The following is a 14793-nucleotide window of genomic DNA, read 5'->3' as shown; positions in this document are numbered from 1 at the left end:
GCTTAATGGATATTTTACAACACTCAAAAATAATTAAAATAGAATTTAATACTTCCTATATTTCGTCCTAGTCATTAGGACATTTACGGGAATTACAAAATCAATTAATGTAACATGCACACGCAAATCTTACAATACTAAGCCCAACCACGTGGGTGACACTAAAGTCCTATCTAGGTGGAGCGCCCTCTAAGGGCGGTAGTAGGTGGCCTGGAATGTAAGGTGGGACCTCTGGTGATGAGTGTTTCCCAAATCTTCGGAAGCTTAATACAACCGTATTTGTTAAGGTTTAGTTGGTTTCTGAGAGCTGCTGCTGCTTCTAAGAAAAGTCTCTCTTTCTTGAATTTGCTGTGGTGGAGCATGGTGGTTTTCTTCCATGATACTCTGCAGGTGGTGTCCAAAACATGGTCAGCCAAGCCTGAATGGCCATAGTTATGTTTGCATATGTAAGACTTGTGTTCATCCAGGCAGATGGATGCTGATCTGCCTGTCTGTCCAAAGTACACCAGCTTACAGGAACAGGGTACTTTGTAAACTCCAGGCAGCGAGAGAGGAGGGAGTTCATCTTTCGTAGAACGGATAAGGGTAGCAAGTTTGTGGTAAGGCTTATATGCTGTGTGTAGGTTGTACTTTTTTTATCTTGGCTATTTTATCAGATGTGCCACGGATATAGGGTATGGTGATGGCATTTTTAAAATCTTGTTGACGAGATGGACGGGGAATGGGGGAGGAACTGATTATTTTTTTGATACTGTGTTTGCTGTAGCCATTGGAGAGGAAAGTGTTGTGTATGTGGTTAAGCTCAGTAGTAATTTTAGTAGGAATTATCCTCCGCGATCGCGCTACCTACATCCCACTAGAACACGACCCCACAAAAACACAGGTTAAGAAATTAAAAATCTTACTTAAAAAAGTAACCTCCTGGCCCCCTGATGTCACGAAAAAACTTAAACCTTTCCGCTCCCGTCGCCCCCCCCCCCCCCCCGAATATACGGTTTACCAAAAATCCACAAACCCAATTCCCCACTCAGACCTATAGTAGATGCCACCAGTGCACCTTCCTATAGACTTGCTAAACAGCTGGCCAACTCACTGACCCCCCCCTAACCGGAAGGTCCACTTCCTATATAAAAAACTCGACCCACTTTAAAGCCCTCACAGAAAATTTAACCTTGAATAATACAGACATATTGGTAAGCTTTGATATCTCTTCTTTGTTTACCAATATTCCCTTAACTGACACCTTATCTCTCTTAGAAAACGTTTTTCCCTCTGACATCTTAGATCTCTTTTCCTTTGCCATTAACTCTGGGTATTTCTCTTGGAAGAAAAAAATCTACAAGCAGATAGAGGGAACTGCCATGGGTTCCCCCCTCTCACCCCCCCTTGCCAATTTCTGTATGGAAGATTTTGAAAAACGAGCCATAGACTCAGCCCCACTCAAACCTTCTATCTGGCTAAGATATGTAGATGATGTGTTCTCTATTTGGCCTCATGGCCCAGACACGTTAGACTCCTTCCTCAGTCTTCTTAATAGCCTACATCCAAGAATCCAGTTTACTATGGAAAAGAACAACTGTTTACCCTTCCTAGACACCTCAGTCACATGCCTGCCTAATGATACACTTGCCTTCACTGTATACAGAAAACCCATACACACAGGCTGATACATTCACAAACACTCCCACCACCCCTCACAACAATATGGCATCATCAAAACTCTTACTAAGAGAGCCCACAATCTTTGTTCCAGTGGAACCGCCCTTACTACAGAGCTTAACCACATACACAACACTTTCCTCTCCAATGGCTACAGCGAACACAGTATCAAAAAAATAATCACTTCCTCCCCCATTCCCCGTCCTTCTCATCAACAAGATTTTAAAAATGCCATCACCATACCCTACATCCGTGGCACATCTGATAAAATAGCCAAGATACTAAAAAAGTACAACCTACACACAGCATATAAGCCCTACTGCAAACTTGCTACCCTTATCCATTCTACGAAAGATCAACTCCCTCCTCTCTCGCTGCCTGGAGTTTACAAAGTACCCTGTTCCTGTAAGCTGGCGTACTTTGGACAGACAGGCAGATCAGCATCCATCCACCTGGATGAACACAAGTCTTACATATGCAAACATAACTATGGCCATTCAGGCTTGGCTGAGCATGTTTTGGACACCACCCACAGAGTATCATGGAAGAAAACCACCATGCTCCACCACAGCAAATTCAAGAAAGAGAGACTTTTCTTAGAAGCAGCAGCAGCTCTCAGAAACCAACCAAACCTTAACAAATATGGTTGTATTAAGCTTCCGAAGATTTGGGAAACACTCATCACCAGAGGTCCCACCTACTACCGCCCTTAGAGGGCGCTCCACCTAGATAGGACTTTAGTGTCACCACGTGGTTGGGCTTAGTATTGTAAGATTTGTGTGTGCATGTTACATTAATTGTTTTTGTAATTCCCGTAGATGTCCTAGTGACTAGGACGAAATATAGGAAGTATTAAATTCTATTTTAATTCTTTTTGAGTGTTGTAAAATATCCATTAAGCCTCCAACATGAAGTGTAATTGTAGTTTGTCATGGGCAGATTAATGGGGATGAAAGATAAACGTCGTTGTGGTCCGAGCTTAATGATTGCGAGCAGATAAATGGGGATAACAAATAAAAGTTGTTGTGGGCAGATGAATAGGGATAATAGATAAATGTCATTGCTGTACCTCTTTCCTCACCAATGGAGAAAAACACTGATCAGTTTCCTCTCTGATTTATCTATCATCCCTATTCATCTGCCCACAACAATGTTTATCTTTCATCCCCATTAATCTTTCCACGACAAACTACGACTACACTCTTGTTCGCCATGCGACATCCAGGTTAGGTATGCTTAGTTTATAATGATTTCTGATTTCTAATTTCATTGAGTGCAAAAGAAGTACTTTCCTTACTTTTTTCATTATAAACTAACATAACCAATAAAGGTTAGGTTATAATGATTTCCAACCGATAAATGTTAGGATAGGTTAATTTAAGTTAGGTTAGAATGATTTCCAACCGATAAAGGTTAGGTTAGTTTATAATGATTTCTGATTTCATTGAGTGCAAAAGAAGTACTTTCCTTACTTTTTTCATTATAAACTAACCTAACCTAAGCTGTTATAATTTCTATTGAGAATGAAAACCTATGTATAAAACCTATAAACATGCTTTTATTACATTTACCAGACTCCTCTAGGAATTATTCACTTTAACCGGTTAAAGTGATTAATTCTCGTAAATTATTCACTTTAACCTATATGCTATGACGGTAATTATTAATAATAACCGGATTTATCACTTTAACCGTAACATATATATATAGTTAATTAGTTATTCACATGTGACATCATTTTGATACCTTATATTCATTCCCATAGCTCACTGGGTTTTGGGAGTGAAGCCTTCTCCTAGAAGTGGTAGAATGACCACTTTATCTAGCAGATGTTCTTTCCACAAAGAGTTAGTATGACAATAACAAACATCCATGCTCTTAGTCTGATTCGAACCTGCAGCTCTTGGCTGGAGAGTGGATATACGCTAACCACTCAGCCAACCAGACTGGCATCTATAAGTCGGATTTGTATGTAACTCGGATCTCTGATGAACAGCACATATACTGTAATAATAATAATACTATAATGGCTCATATGTTACAATAGTAATACAGTGTAATACTGTAATAAAAAATTATAATACTATAATGGCTGTTATGTTGCAATAGTAATACAGTGTAATACTGTAATAATACCCCTGTACTGTAATAATACGTTACAGAAACTGTTGTGCTCTTTCTTTTAATTCAAACAACAGAACAAGAGTGTGGTTAGTAAGGGTGTTAGAGCTGGATTTTTTACTTTTAGAGTGGTGAATGAGTGGAATAAGCTGCCTGAGTCTGTTGTGGGTGCTATGACAGTGAATGAGTTCAAGGCAAAGTATGATAGATACTGTGTGAATGCCAAATAGTGTGATGGACATGGGGCCTCCCTCGATGAGTCTAAGGACTCCTTGGAGTCGCCCATAATAATTATAATAACATAAACAGAAGGTAGGCTAACATTAATTGGAAAATGGTGATGGAGTTGGTGCTGGAGAATCAGGATTTAATTCTGTTGCTGGAGGAGGGAACTTTACCACTGAAGTTGGTTTTTGAAAAAAGGTATCTAGCATTATTTTTGCATAGCTTTTTTCTTTTTTTCATCATAAATGGCTGTAGCAGCTGATGGTTTCTTTAGATGAATGATAAACCTTTGTAAACTGCTCATTGTTAGGATCCTGCTCCTCAAGCTTAGAAAATCCTGCTTCAATGAGATGAAAGGCTTCAGCTAATTCTTTTGTCATAAACTTTCTTGACTCTGTATCTTATGATGCTTCATGTTCTTGTGTTTCTATCAGCTGCTTCTCTATTTCCATAAGGTCTCCATTGGTTAATTCTTGTGAATGGAACTCTAGTAAGTCAATAACATCATTTTCATTGCTGTCCAATTGCAGTGCATTGCCACTGTCCACCACAGCTTTACTGGCTTCGGCGATATCTGCTTCCATGAAGCCACAAAAATTATCACAGAATTGAGGGCACATTTCCCGAATTATTCATTTGATGAACCTTATGGAGAGCTTATTTATATTTTTATTTTTTTACATAGTTCAGAAACCATGCTCTAGGAACCAAACATGGAACTTTTTCAAGCCACTTCTGGCTTTCAATAAGTGGGGGTGTGATATATAATATATAACATATATATATATATTATATTATTATATCATCATTATCATCATGCTTGTCAAGGATTTAGGCCTAGAATGACCTGTTCCGGCCTTAGATTATATATTGTTATATATATAATATATATATATATTTATTGCTTACTTGGATAAAGGATTAAAACAAAGAATATAATTTCTTGGCATCTTTAATTTAATATATATATATATATTATTTTATTTTATTTTTTAATTAAAGGTTTGAAAGATTTCATTGCTCTTATCGAGCAGTTCAGCTCTGTTCTTTTTTTCATTTCTTTTTGTTTGTTTTTTTATGTTTTGTCTGGGTTTTAGTTGCAGTTTTATAAAAAATTATTTTAGAACTGTTTTCAGTTATATATTGAATTTCATTCTTCCTAGACCTCAGCACGCTTGCAAATGTTGTAACAACACTGGCAGCCATAAAGCAAGATCCAGGAGAACAGAGTCATTGTGACATAACTCTAATTACTGCCAATGGAGAACCCCATGGAGTCATTCGGCATCAACAGAAGGAGAACAATGTTATTTCCAAGGCTTTTGATACAATGGCAAAGGTGGCACTGCATCACAGCTCCTCTCTTTTAAATGGGGTAAATAAAAAAAAAAATATATTCAAAATATTTGTTGTGATAGTTGTCTAGTGTTCATCATAGCAAGAAATAAATTAAACTCTCACTATAGCAATCACCATTATAACCAGGTCACTACTGAAAAAGTCCCAAAAAGCCTTTAGGTGCTGTGTTATTCTAAAGAAAATTCATTATGGCAAATTGTCCAATATAACAAAAACATCTACTGTTATTTTAATGGCTAATATAGACTACTTTTGTTTAGGAGTGCCCCTTTTTTTACAGTTTCAAATAAATGAAAGTAGGCTATATTAGCCATTAAAATAATAGTTTATTTTAGAGGAGTAACATAGGAATTTTCCCAGAAATAATACCTATAAAAACACCTATTCCTGTAGTCTCTACAATTTTGCTATAACGAGAATGATTTGTATTTGCTTAGGCTAATTAAAGAAAAACTGGGTAGTGTATGAATTTTGTTAACCTATGAGATCCATATAAGTGAAATCTTAGTTATCACAGTTCAAAGTTAAAAAGAATTTGCCTTTTTAACTCTGATATAATAAATAATCATTAATAAAAATATCCCAAATGGGTTGCTCTGAATAAAGAATAAAGTGCCGTGGACCAAAGGATGTAGCAGAGGCATGGCAAGCTGACTACATTATTATACCAGTAACTTTCATGAGTAGGAGAAAGTCTACAAACCGAGATAGTGCTACTGCGTATGGGACAACCGACGCGCCTACTCAAAGACCACATAGAATAGGTGAGAAATCAGCAATGTGGTCAGCCAAGGATGTGAAACATGTAGCCACCCTCAACATAAGATCACTATGCCGACCTGGAAAATTGCAATTAGTCCAGGAAAAATTAATAAAAGATTGAAATGGAGTATTTTAGGTTTATCAGAGACACATTGATGCTTAGATGGATTCATGGATTTACCAGAAGGGAGACTGTACTTCTCAGAAAGAAAAGATAATATACACAGAAGAGTTGCATTATTAATTGAAAAGAAACTTACACACTCAGTAATTGAAATAAACCCAGTGTCTCCTAGAATAATAACAGCCAAACTTCAAGCAAAAGAAAAAGGTCAAACAATTAAAATAATCCAAATATATGCACCAGATGGTAACCATTCAGAGGAAGAAATAGAAAATTTGCATGAAGAACTACAACAGGAAATAGATAATCCCAAAAATAGTGAACTCATGATAGTGATGGGAGATTTTAATGCTAAAATAGGACAGTTCACAGCAGACAAAAAGGATGTGATGGGGAAATTTGGATACGGAGAGCTTAACGACAGAGGAGAACAATTACTCCACTTCTGTAAAGCAAACGATCTAATGATTACAAACACATTGTTCTGTCAATGCCCTAATAATAAATATACATTGACATCCCCAAGATGGTAATATAAACAACTGCATAGACTATATCATCATAAACAAACAATGGAAAAGATCAGTAAATAATGTACGAACATTAAGAAGTTTTGATTTTGACACTGACCACGAAATATTAACTGCCAAAGTGAAGATAAAATTCAACAGGAAAATAATATCAGAAAAGAAGAAAACATCAACCTATCAAAACTAAAAGATAGCTCAAGCAGAAATCAATTTTTAGAACAGATGTGCCTGAAATTAAAACCCTCCATCTTCCAGAACAGCAGAAAATACTGGGAAGAAGGAAAAGAAACAGTGTTATCAATTGCAGAAGACACTCTAGGTTCCAAACCCAAAATAAACAAACGGTGGATAACCCAAGAAATCATAGCTACCATAGAAGAGAAAAGAGAGGCCAAGATACTTGTCAACCAACAAAACAATGAAGAGAATAGAGCAAAATACAGAGCACTAAAAATAAAGTTGATAACCTATGCAAAAAAGCCAAAGAAAAATGGTTAGAAGAAAAAGCTAAGAAATGCCAAGAAGCATACCAACAAAACAACCTAAAAGTCTTCCATGATACTGTAAGAGAAATTACAAAGGAATTTTCAGCAAAAGCAGTAACAATGATAAACAACAAGATGACTGAAACTGGGAATATTGAATATATAAGAAAAATCTGGTCAAACCATTTTAAGACTATCTTCCACCAAGGAAACAAAACTACAATGCTAACAATAGAAGAAAATAATGATCACCCAAAAATTTTACAAGAAGAAATTAGATATGCCATAAAACAGATGAAAAACAATAAAACACCAGGCATTGATACTATCCCTACTGAACTGTGGTCATATGGAGGCAGCATATCAATAGAATATTTAACAACCCTATTCAATAAAATACTACAAACAGTAGAGATCCCAGATGACTGGAGAACTGGAAAGATCATCCCAATATACAAGAAAGGAGACAAAAGAGACTGCAAAAATGACAGACCAATCAATTTACTCCCTCACACCTATAAAATATTCATAAGAATTATACAAAATAGATTAAAAAACACCTATGAAGAAATGATAGGCATAGAACAAGCTGGTTTCCAAGGAAACTATTCAACAATAGACCAAATTTTCACATTGCACCAACTAGCAGAGCACAGCTGGGAAGACCATAAAGAACTATATTGTTGTTTTCTGGACTTTAAACAAGCTTTCGATAACATCAAGAGAGAAATCCTTCTTAAAATTCTACTAGCAAAAGCAATAGACAAATATATAATACAGTTTCTGATAAAATATTACTCTAAGACAAATGGAATAATTAAAAATGACACACTCACAACAGAACCCATAGAGATCCAAAAAGGAGTAATGCAAGGATGCCCATTATCCCCATGCCTATTCAACATATATCTAGATGAAGTTATAAAGAAGGCAATACACAATGAGCCTGGAATCAATGTCAATGGTTTAAACATAAATAATATCAAATATGCAGATGATCTCGTCCTTCTTGCAAGAACCTCAAATGAACTACAAAAGTTGATCAACAAGCTAAACAAAACCTGTAAAAATATGACATGAAAATAAATATACAAAAAACAAAAGCGATGAAAATAGGGAGGAACAGAACTACCATCTCAGCCACCCTAAACAGAGAACAAATAGAACAAGTAGACAACTTCATATACCTTGGATCAAAACTAACAGAAACAATAGATGAACTCAAAACATTCAAACACAGAATAGCGATAGGATGGACCACCATGGGAAAATTACAGAAAATCTGGAAAACAAACAAGATATCTAAGCAAGCCAAAATCAAATTATATGAAGCAATAATTATACCAACAGTCATCTATGGAGCAGAAGCATGGACATTTAAAAAAAGAGAGGAGAAAAAACTGTTGGCATTTGAAATGAAATGCTTAAGAAAAATAAATAGAACAAGTTGGATAGAAAAGAAAACAAACATCACAGTCAGACAAGAAGTATTGTATAAAAAGACAATAATAGAAAAAATTAGAAAACAACAACTGAGATGGTTTGGACACACTGTACGCATGGATGCAGTCAGACTTCCTAACGTCCTAATCAATACTTTTCCAACTGAAAAATGAAGACCCAGAAGACCAAGAATTACCTGGCTGAAATTAATAAAGAACATCTCGGGATGCAGAACATATAAGGAACTTTTTCGAACAGCAAGGAATAGAGAAGACTGGAAGATCCTACTCAAGAGACGACTCAACCCGTCTTAGACGGAAGAGAAGAAGAGAATAAAAATATTATTTTCATGTAACATTTATCAATTGGTAGTAGTAGTTTCTTTTAATTTTTTAGTCTTTACCATAAGAATAGTCACATTGCTACATTGCATTTTATAAAGATAATCAACTTCTGATTATTATTATTTTATTGTTATTTCAACTCTCCAATAGGAGATATAAGTCCATCTAGATTGTCATTGGTAACAAACTGTATAAATTATGCAATTCTTGCAATATGCATAACATTACTATAATTGCTATTAGTACAAAAAAAAGTAGGTTATTAATGTTTAAGAAAAAGAGCAACAGATAGAACAGAGACCTGAGACACACTTTCATTGGTAATAAGCTTAAAGAAAGCTCAAACTTTCTTTTAGCTTATATCTTCTGGTTCTTCACTGTGACACACAGTGAAGAACCAGAGACAAAGCTGACAACTCATTTAGAGATGGTGGAATATAGACTAAAGAATGACAGTTAATTGAGCAGGCCTCAGGACCACATACGATCAAATGTTCTATTTCAAGAGCAATGGCAAACATTTTTCAAGTTTTCCATGGTATATGTGTGGAAACTAAGTGGATTTGTGTACAGAATGTGTACAGACCCTGCCACATGACACTTTGCTTTATGTTGATCTGCTCATGCAATATTTTTAATTATGCCATTTATATTGTGCTGCAGTGACAGGATGATCCTGTGAATCAACCAATGTGCAGTTTTCATGAACTACTGGTTTACAATGTCATTGCTCACTACATCTCTCTGTGAATTATAAACTGTTTATTACTATTATGTAATAAATGCTAACCACTCTATTATGTAATAGAGTGGTTAGCGTATCCGCTCTCCAGCTAAAAGGCTGCAGGTTCGAATCCTGCCATGGCATGGATGTTTGTGATTGTCTGTGAAAGTACTAGTGGTGGTAGTCGGCGGTAGATGGCTTTGGTGTTAGTTGATGAAAGTTGGTGGCGTAGATGTCCTCCCTCGATGAGTCTTTGGACTCCCTGGAGGTGTGATGTAATAAATAAATAAAAAATTATTTTATTTCATTGTTGTTAGTAGCGGCAGATAAAATTTAAAGTAAGGATGCTGTTGTTTCCATTGAAAAGAAGAGTATACGTAAACATTTCACATTAGATACTAAGATTAAAATGAGTAAATTTAGTAACAATACTGAAATTGTCCCCATCATGAACTTACCTCACACTACTGTTATTACAGTTGTTAAAAACAAAGACAAAATGAAAAGTGCTCTGTTAGTTAATTCTACAGTTATCCTTAAACATGATAATCTTATTGCTGAGACAGAAAAGCTTTTATTGATGTAGATTGATGACCAAACTGGTTGGTATGTTCCCTTAAGCCAAGCTATTCAGAATAACTTGTACATTTTAAAAAACTATTCTACATTTTTCGTTTGTATATCCGACAAATTAATGCTTTCTTTACATCATTTATGCACATATATGACTACTTAAAAATGCTATTAAACCATTATATGCATCTACAAGTGGGGGAAAACTCTCCCCAATGATTTGCTATATAAAGGTAGTCTGGAACCTAACATGTCGTATGATCAAGGTATACCTGTATTGGCCATGGATTAACTATTAATACTCGAGATAGAGGAAAAGCTGATTGTTGATGACCTTTTTCATTCTTTTGGAGAGTACTAGGATGATGAAAATTGGTGTCAGTAGTTTGACAATACAATTTTATCTCACATTTTATTTGGAATAGATTGGATATATGCTTGATTCCATGCATTGGGATAAGTGAATTATAAGCAATTGCAGAGACAGAAAAGCTTTTATTGGTGTAGATTGATGACCAAACTGGTTGGTATGTTCCCTTAAGCCAAGCTATTCAGAATAACTTGTACATTTTAAAAAACTATTCTACATTTTTCGTTTGTATATCCGATAAACGAAATTAGTTCTGGAACACACCTTTTGAGCATAGGTGAGAAAGTTGCCATCGTCACCAGAAGATATCTTTGTTGTCTATGTTATTTAAGATTCTTTTGATTGCTGAAAGTCCACATGAGACTTTGCTGTGTTGCCCACTAATGCACATAACTCCATTCAGTGGAAAGGGCCAAATGTAGAAAACACTTGTCTCCGGCTCATGTAGCAGATCTTAATAGCTTAAATATCAGTGTTCTTCCTTCCAGACCTGATAGTATTCTTTCCATTTGTTCTCAAAATTTGTGCTTCAGAATTAACACTCATTTTATATCACCTTTACAGTTTTTTATACTTATCTTGAATCTGCTGAACAGCTTGGGGGTAAGGCTATAGATCACTCTCCAAAAAAAATAATAAAAATTAAAAAAAAGGAAAATAAAAATCAGCTATCAAACTATTGTTCAATCTTCTCCCCACCCCCCCCCCACCACCACCACCAAAAAAAAAAAAAATTCTCAAAGATAATGGAGATCAGCAATCAAGGTTTTCTTTGCCTGGAGGTTCATCAGTATGAATCCTGCCATTCTTGCTCCACATTAGATCTAGCTAGTTAGTCATCTTTGGACATAAGCCATGGAAAAATTTGGAGAAATTCATTTAGTTGCCCTTGACATTTACAGGGTATTTCATCAGGACTGCCATAAAGGCCTATTTACTAAACTGTCATGGTGAATGGTTTCCTCTCCTCAGATGTTTCCTTGCAGAATACCCCAATGCTCTGCAATTTAACCCAGATTTTTCTACTTATACGTAAATGACCTCTTTATAACCTCAAACTTTATCCAAAGTTTTGCTGATGATGGTATACTTCATTTCCCCATGTTCATTATACAAACCTTGTAGTGTTCAAATGTTCCAAACTTCAAGATCTTCCATATCCAATGCCGTATAACTTTAAATACTGATGTTCTTGCCATTCTCCAGTGGAGACAAGGACAATTGATGCATTTTATTGCTACCAAAACACAGTGTTGTCTCGTTTCACTTCCCCTCAGTTCTGATAATACGCAAGATCTTCACATAATATCAAATTCTTTCATTTGGCTGACTTACACATCTTAGTCTTTTTTTCTTGCTTAATTAAAGATGAAGAATTTAAGATATATTTACACATCCTAGCTTTTCATGGCTCAAACACATCATCCATTGCCTCATTAGTCTTCAAAAATCTTGGTATCCTTTTGAGTTCAAGACACCACTTCACAATGCAATTGCTAATACTATGTTTTTCTTATATATAAATCTCAAACCTCCTTAATCTTGATGTTATATGTAGAAGAGGGTAATCAGATTCAATGATGACTCTTCCCTCTTTTCACAGAATCACTCCACTCCTTTTCTCATCGGCATTCCCTTCTGCTTTTATGTATCTTCTGTGAGTATTTTCTTGGACATTATTTGGTTGATGTAGCAATTGTCATTGTTTACTTTTCTTTAAGCCTGAAAAAACATTAAAAAACATTGAAGCAGCCACAAGTCAACACCTATTTATTATCACATTTCAAATCTTCTAAACCACCTCTTCCTCCTCCTTTTTCTGTCTTTTTGCCTTTATTCTTTGAAATAGCCTTCCTCATGTGGTTTTCTCCATAGCCCATAACTTCCTGTCAATTCCTACTTTCTCCATAACCTCGAGTCAGTACACATAGTACTGTATGCTGTATGTGCCACTCCTTGTGTGCATGCATGAATGATATTTAAAAAAATAAATAAATAAAAAGTTAATACAGTGATGTCTTGTAGGAGGATTGGTGATTGGTTGAATGAGTATTGTCAAACTGTGATAGAGAAGTGGTCTGAATCATTGAAATCTCTATGTAGTCATTTATATTGATATTCACTTAGTTTCTGAAGCATCCAGACTTGTTTCGAGACAATTTAGAACTTAGTTTAGTGAATTTAGTCCATTCCTTAGAACCATCCTGGTTGGCTTCAGTGTTTAATGTGCCCACACTCAAGCCAACAGGCTGCAGGTTCAAATCCTGCTCTGGGCATGGATGTTTGTTATTGTCATCAAGTAGATTAATTTCATTGCCCTGCTTATTGGAGGCCTGTAGTGGCTTGAACAAGTTCCATGTTTGTGCTCTAGAACATGCTTTCAGATTATATAAAAATATAAAATGAGAAAAAAAACTCTTAGCTCAGTCACAGCACTGATGTTTTATAGGCTTATAACCTTTCGTTTGGGTGGGATTCACATTGAGAGAGAGAGAGAGAGCTTGATTTTGATAAATCTGCTTTGCTTGATGTGTATTTAAGTACATCTCTTCCCCCTTGGAATCTTCATCTGAGATCAAGATAATAAACAACATTGATTCAATGAAGGATGTTTATTAAGCAGCACTTAAACATCTACATTAGGCATTGTTAATGATAAGAAATTTGGTTTCACAGCAATACTAACATAGAGCACAGAAGCTACACAGCAGTGAACTTCGTGTATCTTTTATATATAAAGTTTACTGCTCAGTCTTTCCTAAAGCATTGAGTTACTTCATTATCTCAATTCATGACTTTATAGTTCGCCCACCGTTTGTAGATCTCTCCTTGGCATTTTGCCAAGAATAGTCGATTCATGCTGAAGGGGAGAAAGAAATGAAGGATGTACGAATTGGTTGCCAACATGCGAAATCACATGCTTTCTTGTTTGTCACTGTACTAGTACTAGCTTGATTTTTGTTGTCGCTTTTTTGCATTATTATTTTATTATTATTAATTTGTATGATGGATCCAGTACAGTCAACAAGTTCTGTTGCTAAACGTTTCAGTAGCTCTTGCAAAAGAATATTGAATAATGTGCTGACATTCTGCAAAAAAGAATCGTCTCCTTGTTCCCCTTTCTCAAGTCATAAAATGTGCAAGTGCAATTGCGGGCATATCGGGGTCAACTGTTAAAAGAATTCGTAGGGAATCAAAAGGTGAAGGTGAGCCAAAATTTAAATCTCCTAAAAAGAAAAGCGCCAGAGTAAAGAAAACTATCGAAACCGTAGCTTTGAATGATTTTGATGTAGACGTTATCAGAAGAACTATTCACGAATTTTACGTGGTCGAGAAAAGAGTGCCAACTGTTCCGAAATTGATTCCTGTGCTTAAAGAAAAAATTAATTTTCCTTGGAAAAGAGAAACTTTAAGGAAAATACTTCATGAAATCAGATTTTGTTTTAAAAAGTCCCAGAATAAAAGGAAACTTATCATGGAGCGAAGTGACATTGCTTTATCTAGAATGCAGTATTTGAGAGCAGTAAGACGTTTCAGGGAAGAAAAAAACCGGTTGTGTATCTAGATGAAATTGATAGTAATTTAAATTATGGAAAATACTGGCAGTCTAAAGAAGAATGTGGAGTGCTACAAACCAGAAATGCCTCGCGCTGCATAATAATTTTGTGTGCGGGTGGAGAAATGGGTTTTTTACCGAATTCAAACTTACTATACAAAGCCAATACCATAGGCAAATGAATTCTATGATCTTCGAAAAGTGGGCAGAAGAAAAACTGATTGCAAACCTTCCTAAAAATGCTGTTGTTATAATTGGTAACACTTCATATCACTCTATTTGATCAAACAAAGTTCCAAATTGGTCTAATAAGAAGCAAGTTCTTATGGATTGCCTCTCCGCAAATAACATTTCTCATTCCCCAGATATGCGAAAAATTGAATTGCTTAATTTGGTCAAAAGAAATTCGCCCACAACTAAACTATTTAAATTCGACACGATGCTCAAAGAGCATGGATTTCTAGCTTTGAGGCTACCACCATATCGTTGTGATATTAATGCTATTGAGTATGTTTGGG

General features: G+C 35.6%; 1 protein-coding gene across 5 annotated transcripts in view; it reads left to right on the top strand.

Annotated features, from left to right (window-relative positions):
* The window catches only part of LOC150094589 (nuclear receptor subfamily 2 group C member 2-like), an 808056-nt gene that overhangs the window by 574182 nt on the left and 219081 nt on the right, over positions 1-14793 (top strand). For all 5 annotated transcript variants that reach the window (XM_090412047.1, XM_090412048.1, XM_090412044.1 and 2 more), the window contains one exon: positions 5169-5380. In XM_090412047.1, the coding sequence (XP_090268173.1) occupies positions 5169-5380 (212 nt within the window). The remainder of the gene's footprint in view (positions 1-5168; positions 5381-14793) is intronic.

This window comes from Typopeltis vanoorti, chromosome 22 (genome assembly GCF_054136105.1).
Source record: "Typopeltis vanoorti isolate ZY-2024b chromosome 22, IOZ_Tvanoo_1.0, whole genome shotgun sequence".
In the NCBI taxonomy this organism is placed as follows: domain Eukaryota; kingdom Metazoa; phylum Arthropoda; class Arachnida; order Uropygi; family Thelyphonidae; genus Typopeltis; species Typopeltis vanoorti.
Note: the sequence above shows the minus strand (reverse complement) of the source record. Positions and strands in the feature narration are given on the sequence as shown.